At 46.2% G+C, this 23,233-nt stretch overlaps 1 protein-coding gene across 1 annotated transcript; it reads right to left on the reverse strand.

The window, feature by feature from the left end:
• Positions 1 to 8,266: 8,266 nt before the first annotated feature.
• LOC101715076 (acyl-CoA desaturase 1) lies at positions 8,267 to 22,973 on the reverse strand. Its single transcript, NM_001310266.1, has 6 exons — positions 22,535 to 22,973; positions 21,759 to 22,035; positions 18,283 to 18,413; positions 16,549 to 16,754; positions 14,925 to 15,157; positions 8,267 to 12,448 (listed from the first exon to the last, which is right to left on the reverse strand). The coding sequence occupies exons 1-6, from the start codon at positions 22,556 to 22,558 to the stop codon at positions 12,249 to 12,251; spliced, it is 1,071 nt and encodes a 356-aa protein (NP_001297195.1). The 5' UTR covers positions 22,559 to 22,973; the 3' UTR covers positions 8,267 to 12,248.
• Positions 22,974 to 23,233: the final 260 nt, after the last annotated feature.

Genomic DNA, 23,233 nt, shown 5'->3' on the forward strand with positions numbered 1-23,233 from the left:
TGAGCCTCTGTGGCCTGGGCTCAGCAGGCTGGGGAGTACTGTGAGGGAGGGAAGGCCTGAATACCCAAATGAGAGGATTCTCCTTGAAGCCTGTGATTAGAGCTTGTGGAATTTGCCCTAAAGTCAGTGTTGAACAATCAGCACTCAAAGATACAGAAAGTTAACTATAGGTCACAGAATAGCACTTTCCCTCCCCGTGACACTTCCCACATTTTGTAGCAGACGGAATCCAAAAGACGTGAGATCTTTCCATCATTCCATGAAATACTGACTCTTCAGGTGGTGGGAAACTTTTCCAATAAAGGAAAACGTCTTTGAAGGAGCTCAGACTTTACAGAGAGTTGAAGTAGAATTGGAAAAGTAGAAAGGAAATATCAGATCTCCTATGGCAGAGAAGTGGGCTTAAAACTCAGGTACAGTCGAATGTTAAATGAGTTATGAGATGGTGTGGGTTGAACTCCTCAGAACAAAGAACGCTTATGCTGTTTGCGCACAAATCCAGCTCCCTGCCATTGCTAGCTGACACAAGGGCCACTCTGGGGCAGGACAGAAGAAATAAAACGTAGATAGAAAGGAGACAAGAAAACCGAGATTCTAAGGTTGTACTTTTAAGAAAAACTGCAGTTTCAAGACAAGCTTTTTTCCTGCGTCTGGAGGCCACCCTAGCTTGTGAACCACCCCTCCCCGCCTTCCCTACAGAGAATAGTGTTAAATTCCTATAAGTCCTTTCACAATAGTCTATAAATTCTGGGCAGCCTCCCTGTCCTTTTCACCTGTAAATTGCGCCTGCAGATTGCCCTTCTTCCACCCCAGGAAGCAGCTGCACTGGGGTCAAGTGTCTAACTTCAGACCCAAGTAGACCACCTGCACTGGAACCCAACAGTGAGGACACACACGCTAGATCACCTATTTTGAAAACAACCTTTAAAGGTGCCCTGCTCCGGCTCGTAACTCGTCCACATTTCTCTGACCACCTCCACTCCAAGAATGGAGTCCACCCAAATACACCCTTCTCCTGTCTCTTTTTTACGGGCACATACTGAAAATTCTTTTTCTGGGACAGCAGCCAGTGAATCTGCAGACTTGCTTTAAAAGGGTGGGATAGGTTCTTTATTTCAGCCTCGAGGAAGTCACAGACCCAACCCCGTAATAACCACCAGGCTTCGCCTCTGAGTATAACTGGATGTCACCAGCAGGTACTTGGGCAAAAAAGAGATTCAGATCTGTCTCCTTTGTCCTGTGCTCCACACCCAGAAGAGCCAGGAGACAAGGCCACCATTCTGGAGCCAGACCACAGCAAGAATGCTCACTGTCTCACAGTTTTCTCTAGGTGAACTCAACACACGAGTTCAGTTTGGGCAGTAAGAGTGTGTGCTTCTGGTAGGGAGAGGCAACATGCTGTCCAGCACGCAGTGCAACGCCTGCCCATAGACAGGTTCTATTGGTGTGACCACCCTGTCTTCAGTCTGGTGGGCTGCGTACTTGGACTTCCCACTCTGAAGGAAGTTGGATCTGTGTTTGTACAGTGACCTAAACCTCTATTATTAATGTAGCACACAGTATTCGGATATTTCCAATGACTGTAATTTGGCATATCAAGATTGCCATCTTAGACTCTAATTATAAGAGCTGTTTTTGTCACGTGGCTAATATTTGTTCCCATGGAAATTTGAAACTGGAGAGTATATCACTGTACAATTAAGAGAATATGAAGTGCTTCCTTTAATCAGACATTTGCATCACTGCTCCCTTAGTGTATTTGAATACATTTTAATTTACTATATTTAATTTTAAATTTTATTTATTTTTATTTTTTTGGTACTGGGGATCGAACTCGGGTCCTTGTGCTTGCCAGGCAAGCAGCAGAACCACTGAGCTCAATCCTCAGCCCAATTCTATTTTAGTACTTTTTTTGTTTTGCTTTGGTTTTTATTTTTTGGTGCTGGGGATCAAACTTGTACATTTTTACTTCCATGTAAGCAATAGCACAATCTAACTTTTGAATAGTTTCATGCCATGTAACTTAGGCACATTAACAGTGGCTTCCTATTTTCCTACCTATCGCATCTGGCAACTACCAATTTGCTTGGTGTCTATATCTGCCTATTTTGGACATTTCGTTCTATTTGCTGTCTTGCTTTGTTTTTTGCTTTTGTGAGACGGGGTCTTGCCAGGTAGTGCATGGTGGCCTTGAACTCACAGGGACCCTCCTGCATCAGCCTCCTGAGTGCTGGTATTACAGACACGCACCACCACAGCTGGCTCAGTTTGGACATTTTGAATAAATGAAGTCATACGGTGTATGTTCTTTTGTGTCTAATAATGTTTTCAAGGTCCATCCATGTAGTATCATGCAGCAATATTTAATTTTTTATTCATTTGGAGCTAGAAGAGACCCAGAATAGTAAAAGCAATTCTAGGTAACAGAGACATGGCAGGGGGTATCACAATCCCCAACCTGCAACTCTGCTACAAAGCTACTGTGATAAAAACAGCATGGTACTGGCAAAGAAACAGACTTGAGGACCAGTGGAACAGATTAGAAGATGCAGAAACAACGCCAGACACACTCAGCTGTCTCATCTTCTACCAAGGAGCCAAACACCCTCACTGGAGGAAAGATAGCCTCTTTAATAAATGGTGCTGGAAAATTGGGCTTCAACTTGCCAAAGATTAAAATTAGACCTATATCTCTCACCATGCACTAAACTAAAATCAAAATGGATTAAAGATCTCAATATTAAAATAGAAACTCTGAACCAGTTGGAACAGAGGTTAGGTAGAACCCTTGAAGACATTGGTGTAGGAAAAGATTTTATGAACAAAACCTCAGTTGCCCGTGAACTAGCACAAACAATCAACAAGTGGGATCTCTTCTTATTAAAAGGCTTCTGCACAGCAAGAGAAACCACCAGCAGTGTGAAGAGCCAACCCACAATGTGGGAAAAAATCTTCACTTGCTCTTCCTCAGACAAAGGTCTACTATCTCGAATCTATAAAGAACTTAAAAAGATCAGACCTCCCAAATTTAAAGACCCAATCCAAAAATGGGCATCTGAAATGAACAGGCATTTCTCGGACAAAGAAGTAGAAATAGCAAATAAATACATGAAAAAATGTTCAACATCACTGGTCATTCGAGAGATGCAAATGAAAACAATGCTGAGATTCCACTTCACTCCAGAAAGAATGGCTGCTATCATGAAATCAACCAATAACAAATGGGGGCGGGGCTGTGGGGAAAGAGGAACCCTGCTCCACTGCTGGTGGGAGTGTAGACTGGTGCAACCACTGTGGAAATCAGTATGGAGATACCTCAAAGAACTAGGACTGGAAGTCCCATTTGACCTTGCTATTCCACTGCTGGGGATCTTCCCCAAAGAATTAAAAGAATCATACTACAGTGATATATGTGTACCCATGTTCATAGCAGCGCAGTTTGTAATAGCTAAAACTTGGAAACAGCCCAAATGCCCATCAACTGGAGACTGGATAAAGAAAATGTGGTTTTTTTATAAAATGGAGTACTACTCAGCCATAAAAAATGAGAAATTAGAGACATTTATAGCTAATTGGATGCACATTGAGGCAATACTCTTAAGTGAAATAAATAGGACACACGTGTAAATACCGAATAGTTTCTCTGGTGTGAGAAACTGAAAGTGTAAATAAGGACTAAATGTATAATAGGTAATGTGAAATAGGAAGAAAAGGGGCAAAAGGGAAGGAAGTGGGAGGGCTAGGGGAAAGGATAGAAGGGAATGGGATTAATATGAGAAAATGGAAAAATAGGAACAAAATCTTTGTAAATAGGGAGGACTGGAGGGGTTAAAGGGAGGGCTGGGCAAGGGGGAAAAATAAGAGACTATGTAAAGGTGCAAATTTCCAATGATGAATGTCATTATATTGTATACCTAAAATGTACCAATGATTAGAATGAATAATCGATAATGTAAAATAGGAAGAAAAGGTCCAAAGGGGTAGGGGTAGTGGGAGGAGCAGGGGAAAGGAAAGAAGGGAAAGGAAAAAATGCTGAGAAATGGAAAAAATGGAAATAAAGTCTTTGTAAATAGGGAAGGGTGGAGGGCATGAAGGGAGGGCTAGGAATGGGGAAAAAATAAGAACCAAGATGCATTATGTAAAGGTACAATTCCCAGTGAGAAATGTAATTGTGTTGTATACCTACAATGTACCAATAAAAGAATTTAATACAAAAAAATTAATTTTTGACAGCTGAATAGTATTCTTTTGAATGAACATATCACATTGTTTAGTAATTCACTTGTTGATACACACATGGATTGTTCCTTTTCAGCTCATACAATACAACTATGAACATTCATGTTTCTGTGTGGGCACGTGTTTTCCTTTCATTTGAGTATATTCTTACAAGTAAAATTGCTGGTCACATGGTACTTCTACATTTTTTTTCCCCATTAGGTTTCTTGGTACATTTTAGGTATACAATACAGTTACATTCATTATTGGGAACTTGTACCTGTACATGATGTATCTTGGTTCTTATTTTTCCCCCTTCCCCTGCCCTCCCTTCAACCCCTTCACCTCTCCCTATTTACAAAGACTTTGTTTCCAATTTTTCCTTTTCTCATATTTTTTTTCCCTTCTTTTCTTTCCCCTGCCCCTCCCACTTCCCCTACCCCTTTAGTTACCTCTACATTTTTAACCTTTTGCTGAACACTTCCAAAGCAGCTGTGCCATTTTCCATCTCCACCAGCATGTATGAAATTTCTCTATATCTTCACTAATGGTTGTTAATGATTGTTCTTTTTTTCTTTGGCACCGGGGATCGAACTCCGGTCCTTGCACTTGCACAGCAGGCGGCGAAACCACTGAGCTAAATCCCTGGCCAATTGTTCTTAATTATAGCCTTCCTAGTAGGTGTGAAGTGATGTGTCTTTATGATTTTGATTGGTAATTTCATGGTGGCTAATAATGTGAACCAACTAGTTATGGGTTTTTGGCCATTCCTACATCTTCTTTCAAAATATATATTCAAATACTTTCCTATTTTATAATTGGGTTGTCTTTCTATTGTTGAGTTGTAAGTGTCTCTCTCTCTCTCTCTCTCTCTCTCTCTCTCTCTCTCTCTCGCTCTCTCTCATCTCTCTTTTCTACCTGGGATTGAACTCGGGTCCTTGCACTGGCAAGGCGGGGAACAGAACCACTGAGATAAATCCCTGGCTTTTTTTTCTTTTTAAAACAGGGTCTCTCTATGTAGTTCAGGGTGTCCTTGAACTCACTGTGTAGCCCAGGCTGGCCTCAAACTCATTTCGATCCTCTTGCCTCAGCCTCCCAAGTGCTGGGTTTAAAAGATGTGTCCCACCACACCTGGCTAAGCATTCCTTTCATATTATCTTCCATTCTGTGATTTCCCTTTTCACTTTCTCAATAGCATATTTGGGAGTGCAGAAGTTCTTTTGAAGTCCCAGCTATTTGTTTCTTTTGTTTATGTTTTTGGTGTCATATCTAATAAGCCACTGCCTAATCCAAGTTAGTAGAGATTTATACCTGTGTTTTCTCCTAAGAGTTTTATAGCATTAGCTGCTTTATTTGGATTAATATTTGTATATGGTACCAAGTAGCAGACCAGCATTCCTTTGCATATGGATATCCAGCAACCTTTGTTGAAAAAACTATTCTTTCCTTATTAAGTTGTCTACTTTTGTCAAAACTCAATTAACCCTAGATATGAGTTGACATTTATACCCTCAATTCCATTCCATTGATCAATAATATGTCTGATTTTATTTACTGACCATTTAAGTAAATTTGTTTTTTGTTTTTTTCTGTTTTGGATTTTTGAGCCAGGATCTTGCTATATATTCCAGGCTGCCTTTGAACTTGCTATGAAGCCTAGGCTAGCCTCAGCCTTCCAGGTGCTGGGATTACAGGTATGCACCATCATACTAGGGACCTGTTAAGTAATTTTGAAATCAGAAAGTCCTCCAATTTTCTTTCTTTGTTTCTTTGTTTCTTTCTTTTTTTTGAGGCAGGGTCTCAATATGTAGTTTAGGCTGGTCTTGAACTCACTATGTAGGCCAGGCTAGCCTCGAATTTATGAGGATCCTCCTGCCTCAGCCTCTTGAGTGCTGGGATCACAGGAGTGTGCCACCATGCCCAGTTAAGTCCTTCAATTTTTAGCTTCCTATTGCAAGTTTGTTTTGCCTATTCTGGGTCTCTTGAGTTTCCCTGTGAATTTTCTGGTTTTTTGTTGATTTTTGAGAAACAGTCTAGATATGTAGTCCAGGTTGGCCTCAAACTCATAGCAATTCTTGGTCTACCTGCCTCAACCTCAAGAGTGCTGCAATTATAAGCGTATGCTGGCACACCCACTTCCCCTTCTTTTCCTGACCGGGGGTCACTTTAGGGGCTATCTTGGTTTTTTAGGGAAAAGGGAAAATATGGTTGTCACCGGGTATAAGGAATTTTATTACTTAGCTTGTCTATTATTATTATTATTATTATTATTATTATTTTTGGTACCGGGGATCGAACTCGGGTCCTTGCGCTTGTGCAGCAGGCGGCGAAACCACTGAGCTAAATCCCTGGCCCATTTGTCTATTATCTTAAAACATTTTTTATTCTTTTATCCTATTAGTTAATCTTTTCTTTTTGGTACCAGTCTAACTCAGGACCTTCCGCTTACAAGGCAGGCGGCAGAACCACTGAGCTAAATCCCCAGCCCCTATTGTTTATCTTTATGCCTGAAATGTACCTTAATGTTTTTACCTCTTCCCACACAAAACATGTCGGAATTAGGGTTGACTGTTTTGCCCCTGGAATCTTTTGCCCTGCAGGGAAGCCCGTTGTTGATTACCTCAACTCCCTCAGCTCTAGGTCTCTCCCTCTTCCATTTTCTTTCAGAACTTTTGCAGACAAGAAGACAAAAACAGCCTTAGGCTGAAATAAATATGAAAATACAGATTTCTTGGAGGATGGGTAGTGGAGTGTTCAAAGGCAGGACAATCAAGTGTAGAATAGGAGTAAGAAAGTAGTGAAGAGGGCCGGGGATTTAGCTCAGTGGTTCTGCCGCCTGTCCGGCAAGCACAAGGACCCGAGTTCGATCCCTGGCACCAAAAAAAAAAAATTTCTTGCTTAGATATCTCACTGGGCCAGGGATTTAGCTCAGTGGTTCCACCGCCTGCTTCGCAAGCACAAGGACCTGAGTTCGATCCCCAGTACCAAAAAAAAGAAAGTAGTGAAGAACACAGTGAGTACACGTTGTTTAAATTGGAGGCCAGCTGGGCGTGGAGGTGCATGCCTGTAATCCCAACACTCAGATCGCTGTGAGTTCTAGGCCAGCCTGGGCTACATAGCAAGACCCTGTCTCCAAATAAATAAATAAATAAATAAATAAATATATTGGAGGCCAGTTCATGAGAACCAAAACAGATGGGAAAGGGGGAGCAAATGAAAACATGTTCTGGCCTAAATAATTTAAACAAAATAAGAAGAGAGTGGGGCTCAAGTTAGAAAGCCAGATATTAATTGACGGGGAAAATGGCATCATCAATTCAAAGTCCTGATGTACATAAACCTTTGACCGTGGATAAACTTCAGAATGACTCAGAGTTATGCTTCTTGTCCAAGGTGAGGACACCCTAAACGAGACCGAGGTGAACTGGCAGAGCTGGTTCTCAGAGCTCTTAGGAGGCTCAGTGTAGTCAAGGAGGCTCCTGCTGGAACATGGAGCTTCTACAAACTGCATAAAGTCTGGTCTTCTTTCCCCCAGAAAAGGTCTTAAAGAAGTAAAAGCTAAAGTAACAGAGCAGAAACTCTGAAGCCACCTTTTCCACCTAGGGACCCTGAAGTCCTCTCTACTTCAGAAAACACAACCTCTGAGCTGTTTCCTTCCTCCAGTTGCTTTGAGCATCTGCACTCCCAGAAAGCCCTTTATTCCCTCCAGGGGAGGACATTCCAGGCTGCCCAGCCCAGGGCTGCCTGGTAGGGATCGCTTCTCCACGGTGCACTCCCTGCTGCTTGGCCTCCCCCAGGGTCTCCATTTGGGAACCATGTGACTACATGACATGTGCAGAAAACTGGCATTTACTAGGCCAAGATGCCAGCTGGCAGGAGCATGTGTAACCGAGGCAGACTCCACCCTTGCTTTCCAGCTGCCTAGGGTTTAAAGGAAAGTCGACCCTTTGTAGCTTCTAGTTATTACTCTTAAAAGTACAGGACATATATAGTGAGGTGGACCACAGCGACAGGTCCCAGGAACTATACCACAGCCAAAAAGCTTCCAGACAGTACAGATTCACATTTATTATGAACAAACATGATCTCAGATCAGTACAGCTAGCTTCAGAATTGATATTAATGAGAATCATTTCAAAATTTCTTAGCTTACAAACTACTATTTCACATAAAAAAGAAAAAAATCCCACCCAGGCAAGGAAAAAGTATACTGCATATGTTTTCATGGCAATAAGTATACATTCGCAAGTTCTGTCTTAACTTGTAGTTATACACCACTTTTCCAGTGGAAGTACTGAATCTCTTGAAAGAACCATATAGACTAATGATGGTATCCAGAACATACATACATGTCAAGTTCACGGTGGACACTGCTACTATAAAGGTCTCCATGACTTGACAGTTCCTCTGCTGAGGATGCCAAAATGCTTAATAAAAGCTCTAGTCACACCCCAGAACTGCTCTTTGAGGTAGGTCAGTTTTATTACCCCATTGTAACAGAAGGAAAAGTGAGGCACATTATAGTTATGTGATTTGCCTAGTGCAATGGTTTCAGTCTCCCCCAAGTTCATGAATTGTAAAACTCATCCCCAATGCAACAGTTTGAGGTGGGACATTTAAGAGGTGATTAGTTTCGAAGGGTTGTGAAGAGATTAATGACCTTATCTCAGAAGTACGATTGTTACAAAACAGAGGATCAGAGAGAAGTCAGTAGCATAGTGGTAGGAGAGGACCGCTTTGGCAACCAATGTAACTTAGTCACATTGCTTTGTTTGCCTTTTACAGTAATTCATGTGAGCTACACTTAGAGAATTCAGTCAGAATATTAGCAAACTAAGGAGAAAACTTTCCATTTTAAGTGCTACCACATGTTTAAAGATAATAAATCACACACATTCAAATAATTTCCAACCTTCATCAATTTTGTGCTCTTGGTAAAAGTATCCCTAAAGTTCCCAAAATGAAACCCAGAAGAATCCTGCTATTCGCTGTACTGATAATCTTCCAGCCAGTCTCTTGCTGACACTGGAAGAGGGAGGCCAGGCTCACATGCAACATGGATTAGAAAAGAGGTAAGGCACCGAGTAAGTACGTTGTCCATATGGGAAGGACTGTTAGAAATTCACTCTTGGGCCAGGGGTTTAGCTCAGTGGTGCTGTTGCCTGCCTTGCAAGCATAAGGTCCTGAGTTCGATCCCCGGTACCAGAAAAGAAAAGAAATTCAACCTTGAGTGAATCCACACGGATGAATCCATATCCATACAAGGACTTAGAAATTCACTCTTGAGATCAGTTTCTCATTAATGTGCCACTTGAACTGAGCTTCAGAATCTCAAAGTGTTCCTCACTGAACTGACATACCCCTGCATACACACCCAAGTGTACGCTGGGTGTCTCATTCTGTGGTCTCCATGTCCAGCCTTGTTATAGGGACATGGAATGGATCAGATCCATGGAATAGGATTAGAAGAGAAAGTTGATTTTATTGTCCATATATTTTAAAGCAGGCATCTAATAACCTGTAGAATTAAAAACACCTAACAGGCAGTAGGCAAGGGGTAAGCATATAGGTCTGCAGATTTGATCAGTGATCTTCCACGACTCTTTTCTACTTTAATGAACAGGTCAAAGACAAGGCTGACCCAGCACAGGCTGGTGGCTGCAGCCTCGATTAAATGGACACAGGAAGACTCTGCTCCTTTTCACCACTAGGAATCAACAATGGACAAAACATTTGGTACTGGGCACTGTTAATCCTGACAGAGCAGAGCCAGGCTTCTGCACTGACACCTGTGGTACAGGAACAGGAAAGATCCCTGGTCCTCAAAACACACACAATGTTCTGCAAAGTTCATCTGAGATGCCATCAGATCTAATGTCTCAGTTGAAGACTGGTAGAACAGCCTGGCTCCAGAGATTGGGGTCTCCTTTCAATGTGAGGCACCTGGGAACTTGCCCTTGCTTCTTGTGCTTCCCAGCGAGGACTGAGCAGCTTGCTCTTTCTACAACCATTACAGATAGGGCCGGGGATTTTAGCTCAATGGTTCCAGCACCTGCCTTGAAAGGCCAAGGTCCCAAGTTCGATCTTGGGCACCAAAAAAAAAAAATGCAACCATTACAATGCCAAGTGGGAGTGCTGATCAAATGGGGCAGCATTGCTGAGCACACAGGGCCCTTAGAATCCTGTTTTGACCCATAGGAGACTGACAAGCTCCATGGCTAGCTTACTGGCCTTGCTCCGTCAGAGAACCTCTGAGTCACTGACACCTCTACAAATTATGGGAAACTTCTTCTGGAGCCATGGGGGGAGGGTGGGCATAGTGAAGGTGCAGAGAAATCTAGAGGCCACAGGAAAGTAACAGTCATCTCCACTGCAAAACACGGAAGTTCAGAGCCTGTGAGCATTGTCTGCAGGAAAGGGGGCTGCCTGAAAACAGGCAGGAAGAAGCAAAGGTCAGGGAACAGAGACAATTGTAAGTGGAAAGGGATACATGGGGTAGAAGCAGGAAGCAAGAATCAGGACAGTTACTGACTCCTACCCTACTCCCAGGCAGTCATACACAATAGGCTGATGGTCACAGGGCGAGCAATGAGTGCAAGAGCACAATGCCTTGGAGAAATGACTAATTTTTATTCAATCTGCAGCAAATGGGGCTGCTACATGGAGGTCTCATCGAACGTGCTCCGTTAGGACACCTAATAACTCCATATATTAATTCTGAATCCCCCGGATGTGTTCTCCGAGTCCTTTGGAAAGTTATCTAAGGAGCTGCTACAAACGCTGCCCCTCAATCTAGCTCCTGTCCAGTGATGGGAGGAAGAGACAAGCAGCTAACTTCTCCTCTCCAAGTTTCCTTGGCTTTTCCTTCAGAAGGAAATATACTAATTATTTTCATGTTCCAGGCAAAGATTACATGTCTGAATATTTTTGTTTGACTCGACTTCACGTGTTAAAATCCTCTCATTTCTGGATGTGTAGAAATGCCATAGAAATCCTATTACTGTGAGGGAACAACAAATATCCTAAGGATGGAGAGCAGAAAGATCAAAGGAGTTAGATAAGCAGCTCATGGAATCCTCAAAACAGCTGCTGCATAGAACTCTTCTTGTTATCAATAAAAAATACTTCCAGCAGAGACCACATTTTCTACACAGTAAATGCTTCCTCCTTATCTTCAGTCACTGACCTGTTGTGTTCCACATCATCCAACTCCTGGCACAATCAGGAGAGAAGGAAGGTGTGCTGTGTGGAGGGCTCCATGCTTTGCTAGGCAGGCAGCTGGGCCTGATCTGCCTTCTCCTCTTTCCCCATTTCTCTCCTATCCTTACTAATCTGCTATCCTTACTAATGAACCATATCCCTCCCACATGTTAACTTTCTCCTGCTTTACAAGTTGTGTGCCAAATACATTTTTCCTTTCCATCAAGCAAAGCCTGGGGTTGAAGACAATTAGCAGAGGACTTCCCAGAAAATTTTATCTCTGGTTTGAGGCACCTATCTTGAAACTCAGGGGAGATCAAATAAAGTTATATAGAGAAAGATCATCACCTTTAGACCTTTAGGAAGGTTGTGTACACTTTACAAGGTGGGCACAGATCCGTGACTGACCAGCTATTTGCCTGGGAGGCTATGAGGAAGAAGAGAAAGGAAGGTGGTAGAAACAGTGCAAAGGGCAATGGAAAGAGAAGAGAGAAGCATGTCTGTTTAACATTATGAGCATAGTTGCTGGCTTTTCAATACTCTTTTTAAAGAATGTTCCAATTTATTATTTATTTTTAAAAATTGACACATAAAATTGCCATGTATTTATCATGTACAACATGTTTGTACATATATTGTGGTATGGTTAAATCTGGCTAATTAAAATATGTATTACCTTAAAAAGTTATCAAAACTTTCCCATTTTAAAGAATACTGTACCGGAATAGGTTAATATATCTTTAGCATCCTGGTAGCATTTTTCAGTAGTTAATTAACACATTAAACCTCTGACAGTCTGGCTTTTGGAAAAGAAACCCAGATGACCCAACTCAACCACTCTTGTAGCTTCCATCTCCAGTTCTTTTAATCCTGGCCAAGACAGCGGCCTTGGATACTTTCTTCCGGTCATAAGCTAGACCGAGGGCAGCCATGCAATCAATGAAGAATGTGGTTAAGTTGATGTGCCAGCGGTACTCACTGGCGGAGTAGTCGTAGGGGAAGGCATGGTGGTAGTTGTGGAAGCCCTCGCCTGGAACAAAGCAAGGAGAGAGGTTATGGAACTCAGTGGATTGTTGGCTTCTTCATCTTGGCAGATCTATTATCTGGCAGTGTACCTCAAAGCTCAGAGAAATCAGCTGTTTGTCAATGAATGGATGAACCTAGTGTCTTTAATTCTGAAGCAAATGTCCTCAGAGGCACACTAAGCAAAGAGTTCAGAGGCTCTAGTCACCCATGACTTGTGGGGAGGCCTTGGTGAGAGGATGTTTCTCTCAAGAGGATAAGAGGACAACAGAAAAGCTGGTATTGCTGGGATAAGATTTTACAGTAGGAAATAACAGAGCTTCAAAAAAAAAAAAACAACAGAGCTTCAGTTATACTGGCCCAAGACCACACAGGCTCTTGTGTCATGTGTTGGGGCACAGACAGCAGGATCCAAAGGAGGAACTCCTTTTTCCACCATATTAGTGCTCCCTAAGAGAGCGGGAGGTTTGGAGAGAATGGATTTCAGCTGGCAAAAGCCAGAGGGAAGGAGGTCCACGGAGGGGCTGGGGTTTTCTCAGCCACGGCTGGGTCACAGTGATTTGCTAGCTTCTAAGTCTCCGAGCTTTGACCCTGAAGTGAGGGATGTGCTGATAAAACAGAACCTCTGTGAAAATACTTAAGAGATCCCCTCTGAGATTCTAAGATCTCTGGGATAAATGCTTCACGGTGCTGCAGAGGACAATTTTCTGAAATCGGGAAATTTTTGCCAACTCTTTGCAAATCTTCTTTCTGAATCATTTCCAAAACTAACAATACTGACCCTTATCGGACCAGGGTAAAAAAAACTCCTAATAAAAAGGTTGTTGAACACTGTGTAGATAACAATACCCAAGCTAGGGTAGCAATGATTCCACTTAGGGCTTCCCAGGAATGTGCTAACCATGCACATGGATTGCCCAAGGTGTGAACTGTGTAGGATCACGCCAAGGCCAAGGTCCTGACAGAGCAGGGCTGGCTTCCACACAGGCCAGGCTCTGGAGAGAGGGGAGTTGTAAGTGACGACTGGGGCAGCAAGACACAGCCCAGGGAAGGCTGAAGGGGAAGGTGAGCTGTGTCAGAGAAGATGAGCATGTGACTGTGAGGGAGGTAATTCAAGAAGCAAAGACAGCTGGAGAAGAGAACAGGTGTCAAAGGAAAGAGCAGGGTTGTGGAAGTCAGTGACATCCAGGACAAAGTTGGCAGCCACTCTGAACTGATGGTCACACAGGATGCAGGTGGGAAAGATCACTACAGTTCAGCTAACAATACAGGACGCATCTCAGTCAAGACTACCGCACTTCTAGCAAACCGCAGATTTGTACAGCGTAGGTGATTTATTTCAAAGATGGGTCAAAGAACAAATATGCACAATGAAAGGTCCCTAGAAGGATGAAGGAGATGTTTGAAAGTCAAATAAAGATAGCAAATACGGGGCCAGGGATTTAGCTCAGTGGTTCAGTCACCTGCCTCTCAAGTGCAAGGTCGAGTTCGATCCGCAGTACAAAAAAGAAAAAAGAAAAGATAGCAAATATGACCAAGGTTGAGAGTATACAGGAAGATATCAGTGAGAACAAGTATTTTGTAATGATGTGCATGAAGCTGTGAGCAGTGTTTGACAAGGCATAGGCATTACTGGATGAACAACAGCTCTGATGACAAGGTAAAGAGGCCCCTGAATCTACACAGGTAAGACCAACTTGGGATGTCAAAGCCTGTGTTCATCTGGAAAGAAGACTGGGGGAAATAAGACAAATGGTAGAACTCTGTTTTCTTTGATATGGCAATTGAGACTTGAATTATAGAGAAGTGACTTCAGGAATAGTCAACATCAGATCCTGGAATAGTACCTCTGAGAAAACCATTTGCATTATCTGAGGGCTCCCAAACCCATGTTGGGGAAAGGAGAGTTCCTAACAGACAGCAGGAAAAGAAGACAGAAAAATAAAGGATAGGCAGTGGGGAAGCGTCCCCAAGAGTGGCACTGATATGTTTCATACTGGCATCAGAGCCAATAAGGCACAGCCCACAATAAAGTATGCTATGTCCAACTACAATGGGGAGATAAAAATACTATAAATGTGACAAACTTGAAGATTACTGAACTAAATTATAATTTCCTACATTTTACAAGACATTTAAATATAAAGCACTAGGCCTACAGGCCACCCAGATGACCATATTTTTCTATTTATGCATCTGTGGCACCAAGTAAGACTACAGACCTGCTCAGAGATAACTAGTACCATTTGGAGATTGTTTTACAATTTGAAATCAAAAGCAGTATTATGTTTACCCTTTCCATTTTACATAAGAGCGGTTTGCCTCTACTAAGCGTTTCCCAATATATGAACCCCTTTTTTTTAAAGTGAAAAAATGAGCTACAGACAAGCCATAAAAGCAGGTCTTTCTGGTTCTACATCTCCTAGCCAAATACCCTTATCATCAGAGCCCAGATGTGGTCTTGCTATGGACAGCTGACTTACCTACAGCTCCTAGTGAAACCAGGATGTTCTCCCGAGATTCAATGTTCTTATCGTAAGGGCGATATCCGAAGAGGTGGGCAGCACTGTTCACCAGCCAGGTGGCATTGAGCACCACAGCGTACCTCAGGAAAGTGGCAACATACAAGCTGTGTAGAAAAGTTTCACCCCAACAGTACCAGGGAACTAGTGTGGGCAGGATGAAACACATCAACAGGAGGCCAGGCTTATAGTACCTATGTGGAGAGAACAAGCAGAGTCTGTGGAGGGAGAACTCTCACGCTTACCTGTATGGTTCTCTCTCACTAGCATGGGCTGTGTTTTCTCCACCACCAAGAGCACAGGTAGCAGAAGTCAACATGAAGGAATGGAGTCGAAAATCTTTGGAACACATAGTGTTCTTACCTCATTTCCTGGATGTGGCAACCTGTTCAGTCCCTTTTCTGGGATCACCCCACTGAGAAACAGTGGAGGAATGATAGGAACACCTGTCTTCTGACTTGAAATTCATTCTTTTTCACAAGAGCATAAAGCCCTGCTGGTCGAGTCATGAAGTCATCAGCCCAGTTCTGCTGCCTAAGCTGTTGCCCATCTGCCCCGGGCTCCTTTCTTACCCACCCCAGTCTTTGCACAGAGGGTGTGTTAAGTTTTCTGCTTCCCTTTCCTGCAATCACCCCCAATCTTTTGCTGTGCCTTTCCCTAGAAGGCACCCCGAGTGTGCTTGACCCTTGTAGGCATACCCTTCCACAGGCTCCGGCCCACTCCCCACGCTCACACAGACCTGGTCGTTGACATTCCAAGGGAACCGGAGGCCTGCATCCCTCAGCAGTGGCCCCACTGCCACTGCCCAACTTCTTCCCTTGCTGCCAATGCTTCCTCAGCCTGGCTGGTCCCTACATTCTCCCTGGTGTCTACAGTCCCATCCCTGTCCTGAAAGCAGCCCAGCTGCAGCACACCTGATCAGCACAGTTATGCTGGAGAAACCTTCAGTGGTTCTGTTGCAACAGAATCAGATCCTGATCTGCATGTAGGACTCTCTATGACAGCCTCTTTTTGGTCCTTTTTCTCTCAAGCTCCATACTTTGGCAGAAGGGCCTCACTCATGGATGGTGCTATAGCTCATTCTGTTCTTCCTTTTACATTGTGCCTGCTCACACAGAAGTGAAAGTCTATCCCTGGGTGGATTCGCTGCTATTTTTTTCACAAACCCTTCCCTGGAGTACTCCTTTGAGCAACCAAATCCTTCTCCGCTGAACCTCTCGTGGTACAGACAGCATTCTGACCTATATTGTGGTTATTTGGGCCCTGGGCTTATCATTCTACCTGTAATTGCCTACAGACTTCATGAAGGGAAGGACTCGGCTGTACTCATGTTTGTGTCCATAACCATTTTAGGACAGTGAATGTTGCATTAGTTGATTTCATTAAGATAACTCAGAGAAAGGAACATAGCAATAAGTTATGGGTGTGGGCCCGTGAAATGTTGAAAATTGGGCTTTTATATGATTTTAAACATGCAGACCAAATAAATTCCTCAGCTTTTATTTTATAAGTCCTAAGGAAAAAGGTTGGATCCCCAACCCAGGTGCCCAAAGCTACAGTCCCAGCTCCATCCTGCCCCACTCACCTTCTCTGGAACATCACCAGTTTCTCGGCTTTGAGGTCAGACATGTCCAGCAAACCACCCTTCTCTTTGACAGCTGGGTGTTTGCGCACAAGCAGCCAGCCCACGTGAGAGAAGAAAAAGCCACGTCGAGAATTGTGAGGGTCAGCGTGTGTCTCTGAGAACTTGTGGTGGGCACGATGGTCTCGGGCCCATTCATACACATCGTTCTGGAGGATGGAGAAAGAGAACAGAGGCCTGAGGAGACATGTCCCCCTGAGAGGATAAATGCCCAGACGTCTGCATGGGCTCACTGCTGTCAGCCCAGCCTCACAGCATAGCCAAGAGTCTGGCTCCAAAGGAGCCACAAAGAAGATGCTTTCTTCTGCATCCTTGCCCAGAAGTTTACAGGGAAAAGCACCTTACAGTCTCAGACCACAGGAATAGCACTGCTGCATCCTCAAGGCTGAGTGTGGGGAGAATGGGGGTGAATCCAACACTCAGCTTCTTTAGGAAAGATCCTTGTGGAATGTGGGACAAGTCCTCATGGTGTCCCTAATCCCTGGTCATAGAGAGAGAGAGGTAGGTACCGCAGGTCCAAGGGTGCTGGTCTCTGAGTAGAGCTTCGGGGAGCTCTACCCTGATGCCTTCCTGAGCGACGTTCACCCAACCCAATAACAAGGCCACATGTAACTCATGAGGACTTCAGGGCTTGTTTGGGATTCTTTCCTTCCATTCAAAAATGTACCAATATATCTCTTCTTTTCTTTTGCCCCACCCATCAGGAATCTCAGGGTTTAAAAGTTGCTGGGGAAGTGGGGCCGGGATTTAGCTCAGTGGTTTTGCCACCTGCTGCGCAAGCGCAAGGACCCGAGTTCGATCCCAGGTACCAAAAAGTTGCTGGGGAAAAGATGAATATGTAAAGGTGGTAAGTACTGGGGATATCATCAACACAAAGGGGGCTAATTTGTCTTCCTGTTTTGTTCTTGTTGCAAGCTATGCCCCGCACCAGGAGCTGTCTTTTGCCCATTGTTAGAGCCTAATAACTACGAAATTCTCCTCCCCAACTCCCTTCACTTTGTCTCTTACAAACTTGTCTGAATCATTTCCCACACTTGACATAGCCAGAATGCCAACCCCAGACAGGACCACAACACTGGTGTGCCCAACTTCCCAGTGCCACAGTTTTCTCGTCTTTCAAATGAAAATTAATACTAAGACTCACTTCCTAAGATGCTGGAAGGGTTTAATGAATTAGTCTGTGCCTAGTGCTTAGCACAGAACCTGGCACATAGCTGGTGCAACAGAGAAGTGATTGCTGTCAGTATCTGTGACACATCACCTCCTGGCCCATTGTGTGTGTCCGTGGGCGGCCATTCCTAAGAGGGTCCTTGTGATGTGAGAGTTTAGTGCCCACTTTCTGTCCAGGAAAACAAACTCAGCACCTGGCTTTGTGACCTGGCCCTTACATTGAAGGACAGCAGCCACGCCGTGGTAACAGATGCTCCTTGGGATAAAAATAAATCTGTACCTCAAGAGCATGACCTATTTACCTCCCATTTCCCATCCCAGTGACTCTGAAGCTCCCTATGACTGATGGACTTCAGCACTGCGCCAGCACTTGAGTTGACCACAGGAGAGGGAAAAAGCAATGACCACCCTGCTAGGACTCCTCTCTGAGCACAGATCTCCTCTTCTTTCCACCCTGTACCATGAATAGGGTGGAGACAGGATGGCTCAGCTGCACCAGCTTCTTACCTGGAAAGCCATTGTGTTGGCCATGATCAGGAAGATCCTCAGAGGCAGCCGTGCTTTGTAAGTTCGATGACTCCACAGTCGATGAGCTCCTGCCGTGATGCCCAGGGCACTGACCACATAGTACAGATATGCTGCCAGGACAAGTCATAGGAGTCAGCAATATGCAAAGTCCATCTGGGAAAGCATGCCAAGGACACTCTCCTTGTGTCACAGTCTTAAGTTTTTATGCTTTGGCTGAGGATCTGCTTTCCCCTGAACCCTAGCTTTTGGCACTTGAAAAAAAAAACAACCATCACCTCCCAGCCTCTCCACCTAGGAATGGAGATAAGCTCAGAAATGCCAGTAATGAAGGAAGCGCAAAGAAGAGGGAATAGGGCTTTCACCACTGAGCCATTTGTCAGTCTGAAAAGGCATTGGCCCAGGACCTTTCTCCTTTGACCTTCATTAAGGTGTTCAGGGACCAAACTACTCTGCTCAAGCTTAGAACCCATGATCAAGGGCATTCTGAAAATGATAGCCAGAGAAATCTGGGAGCTGACCGACTGGTGGAGTCTCATGCCGTCAAAGACACTAGGGATTCAGAGCTGAGGCTATTGACCAGCGGGTACTAAACATCTCAGTATTACAGCAAGCAGTGTGGCCAGATCGGGGAGCGTCAGTCCTGGACACAGCCATATTTTCAGGGGCCAAAGCTTCACCAAGGATGCTTACATTTGCGGATATATTACATAGCTTGACTGGTGTAGGTGCTCATAATACTACACATCCCAGCTGAGGAAACAGATGCTGTGTGCGTCCAGGGTTACACAGTAAAACTAAAAGAACTAGGTTTTCTGTGACCACCCAGTTCACGTTGTAGACCTACCACCCACCCTGAACAACCTATGCCCAGTTCCCAGGTCTCTCCTTCACTGCATCCCTCTGCCAGCCCAGACTCTGCCCAACACCAGTTCTAGACAGTTCTGAGACACTGTCTTGCCTCATCATCCTCCAGGCCTGCAAGTCCAGAGGCAGCCTGTATTCTAACAGGGAAGGGGTACAGGGTGTAACCATCTCTTCCTCTGACCGGTTGCCAGAGGCAGGGGCTGAGGCCCTAATGGAAACTGTTAACAATGTATCACTCCTTGGGGGCAGCTGGAAACAATGGATCCTCAGTGATCACAGGACTTAGCTGTGGTTGAAGACACCACATATTGTGACAAACTGTCCTGTGTTCTCCAGAGATAAGTTTCCAAACAAACTCATCTCTCCCTCTCCCTTCTGCACCTGGTCCTGTCCCTCCCACAGGATCTCCAGGAGAGCCACACTGCCAGCAGCATCTGCCCTAGTAAAATTCTGGCACATTTCCTCTGAGCTGGGCTCGAGGTCCCAGCTGATCGACAGAACCTGCTCGTCTGATGATCGACAAACCTTCAGCAGCCCTGATCTTCCAGCTGTTCTTCAGTGTCTGACTACACCTGCACCTGGTAAAGCCCTGTGGGGCCAGAGCTGTGGAATCTTCAGGAACAGGCTTTGGGCCAGGCATGGTGGCATACACATTTGGGAGGCTGGGGCAGGAGGATTGCCACAAGTTCGAGGCCAGCCTGGACTACATAAGAGTTCAAGGTCAGCCTGAATTATGTAGCAAGTCCCTGTTTCAAAAACCCAGAGCAAAGCTGGGCATGGTGGCACATGGCTGTAATCCCAGCACCTGGGAGGCTGGGGCAGGAGGACGGCCTTGAGTTCAAGGCCAGCCTGAACTACACAAGGTGACCCTGCTCAAAAAAACCAAAAAACCCCACAACAAAATGAGGCCTTGGGCAAAGTAGAAGCAGATGAGGGCCAAGGAAACATCTCCATTTGTTTCATGTGGGATTAGCTCGTAAAGTACCTAGGACCCCTTATTAACAGGGGAACTGGGAAAAGGACCCAGGCACACTCGTTCCATTCTAACCACACTACTAGTTCCATCAAGTAGAAGACTCGGGTCAGTTAAGACACATTCTCCCTCTGACTCAGGAAAGGATTGTTAGTGTCACACTGATGGTTAAATAAAACAACACCTCACAACTCTGCCCTACGGAGAAGACCAGAGGAGTTTTGCCCTTTGGCAAAGCTGTTGCCAGGGACACCTCTTCACCCTTGTCTTACAGGCTCTTCTAGAGTCTGCAAAACAACATAAAACTCAGAGATAGCGGAGACGGGAGCAATGCTGAGATGACACACTTACCTAAGGAATACAACTTTCTAACCCTAAAAGGTACTGACACACCTGCTTGGTACACTGAATAACGGTGTTTCTGAGAAAGAGGATCTTATCAGTTACAGTTCCCTGGGGCTCCTAGAGAATTTTCCCAAACAGAGCTCCAGAGACCAGACCTTACCACCTAGAAAACCTTAAAAAGCCCAAAAAGAGACAGCAAGCACCTGGCCAACCAGTTCTTTGACACGACTAGTAACGGGCAGCAGAGACTGCTCCAGACCTCCGGTTGTGTTCCGAAGGTTGTCCTGCCCACTGACCCTGAGAGGGCAGTGATGGGGCCCTGGGCCTGGACCGCTCCCTACTCCGCTTCCCAATCCCCCGCAAAGCATGTGTGGGTCCCTGGCATAGACACTGCTCTCAGCTCCAGAAGATCCCTGACCATAAGGGCAGGGCAGGACAGGGCGGTGACCATCTACCTTGGTGGCAGAGCTGCTCAAAGCCCTCTTCTCTGGCCCTTGGCATGCCATGGCCTCAGCAGAGAGGGGCTGGAGCAGGCGGGTTGGGGAGTGGAACATGAGACACTTCCACCATACTGTGCTAAGAACATTTGGTTGACTGGCACATGCTGCACTGTGAGGCCTGCTTGGAGTGAGAGCAACAGATCTGTACAACTGGCTCATACAGGAGCTGTCTTCATCTCCCTCCAGGACAAATCGGCCTGGCTCAGCCAAGAGGGCCAGAGTGTTTTGTTTGTTTTGAGACAGGTTCTCGCTATGTAGTCCCGGCTTGCTTTGAACTCTGTGGTGATCCTCCTGCCTCAGCCTCCCAAGTGCTGGGATTACAGGCGTGCACCGCCATGCCAGGCATCAAATATTATAGTTTTGTGGGTAACTTCCTTTCAATGATATCCTTTTCTGAGCAGTTTCCCCTCACTCTGCCCCCTGACTGGCTCAGCATAGAGCCTGTGAAGCCCATGCTCCAGAACCAAGTGCCCATGCCCACATTTCCCCAGGAAGAGACCTCGGCTCCATCAGCAGAGCTTTTCCCAGGGCAGCTGCCCTCTGCCCTGGTCTTCACCTCAGTGCCCTGCACAGAGCCTCAGTCAGGCTCATTCCCCAAGACTCCTGGTAAGGGGACCCCAGACCTGACATGGCTGCATCCCAATCCCACTGGGCTGCATTCCCAGGCACCAAAAAGATGTGGCCAGGAGCCCTGCTGCTCTACGATCCCACCCAGCTTGTCAAGAGCGGCGAGAGCTCTGGGTACTGGCCGAGGGGGCAAGGGTTCTGCTTACCCCACAGGACAGTGTAGAACTTGCAGGTGGGAACCAGTGTGATCCCGTACAGGGCTCCCGTGTGCAGCAGGGTCATCAGGATGATGTTTCTCCAGACGTACTCCAGCTTGGGCGGGGGGCCCTCCTCGTCCTGGTAGCTGGGGTCGTGCGTGTCATCTATTTCAGGGCGGACGTCTGCTTCCGCGTACTGGGGAGCCGGGTCCGGCTTCTGTACTCCATTCTGCAGGCCCCCAGGGGGCGCTGTGATGGTAGTGGTGGTGGTGTAGGAGCCAGACATCTGGAAGCAGATGAGGGGAGACTTGGGAGACGTAGGACAAGCGAGGACAGCAGGGGACTCAGGTCTGTACCGCAGCCGGGGAAAGGGCACGAAGGCACTGCCCCGCCCAGGGCAGGGCAGAAGTTACCCGGGAGTAGGGTGCACCCAGAGATGGAATAGAAGGCAGCCTGCAGACTCTGTGCAGAGATTGGAAATGAAACCTTAAGGTGAAGAGGCAAGGGAGGACGAAACTCTCGCACCCTTAGCAACGCACAAAGGAAACCCCGTGCGCATAATAAAGGGACAGGCACGACCGCATTTTTCTTGCTTTGACCCTTAGGAAGTAAGTGTTGGGGAATCAGCGCTCCCGATTATAATCCATACCCCATCAGGGAAGGCAGTGCAGCTCGGAAGACGTGCAAGGGCCCCTCGGCGCCCCCACCTCGCCCCCAAGGCGCGTCACGGGGAGGCGCAGCCCGGCCGGCTACCGGGCGGCGCGGGCAGGTCCCGGGGAGCTCACCTCCTGCAGCATGTGGGCCGGCATCTCGGCTCTCGGTTGCTGGGATCACTTCCGAGGGCTGGGACTGCGCAAAGTGGTACCTCTGATCCAGAGGGTGGACTTCGGTGCCAGAGGCCTCTTCCGCGAGGCGATCTGGTGAAGCTGCGCTCCAAACCTGCTGCGTGCGGCCGGGCGTCCAGGCCTGCCTCGCTGTGCGTGGTCTCCGGAGCCGTGGATTTAAAGGGTAGAGTTGGCAGCGGCCGGCCGAGTCCCGTATTTCCTGACTTCTTTTATCCGCTGCCAAAAAGGGGCAAAGTGCACGGAGCAGGCCGGCCCAGGCAGCCCCGCGTGGAGGCGAGGGCGGGAGAAGGGAGGGGATTGGGAGCCGAGGAGCTGGAGACCGGAGCCCCGGAGCCGGGATGCTGCAGACCCGACGCCCGCGCCGGGGCCCCTGCCTCCGGGGAAATGCTAATGACTCCTGAAAGCTGCGGCCTGCCATTGGCCGAAGGGAATTTGGTGCCACTTCGTTCTGCCGTTGCCATTGGTTCGAAGCAATCTGCTGTTCCCTCTGCCGCCCGCTCCTCTCTCCCCTCCCCCTCTTTTTCTTGTCTGAGTCCGACCCGCCGTTGGGCTGCGGCCCGGCATCCCGGGGCTTCGGGGCGCTCCGAGGTCTCTGTCGAGAGTGTTCGGTTCGGCAGTGGGGGTGGAGCACAAACTCAA

This window comes from Heterocephalus glaber, unplaced genomic scaffold (assembly GCF_053883595.1).
Source record: "Heterocephalus glaber isolate CG9 unplaced genomic scaffold, H.glaber_assembly_v1.0 deba00001498, whole genome shotgun sequence".
Classification (NCBI taxonomy): Eukaryota; Metazoa; Chordata; class Mammalia; order Rodentia; family Bathyergidae; genus Heterocephalus; species Heterocephalus glaber.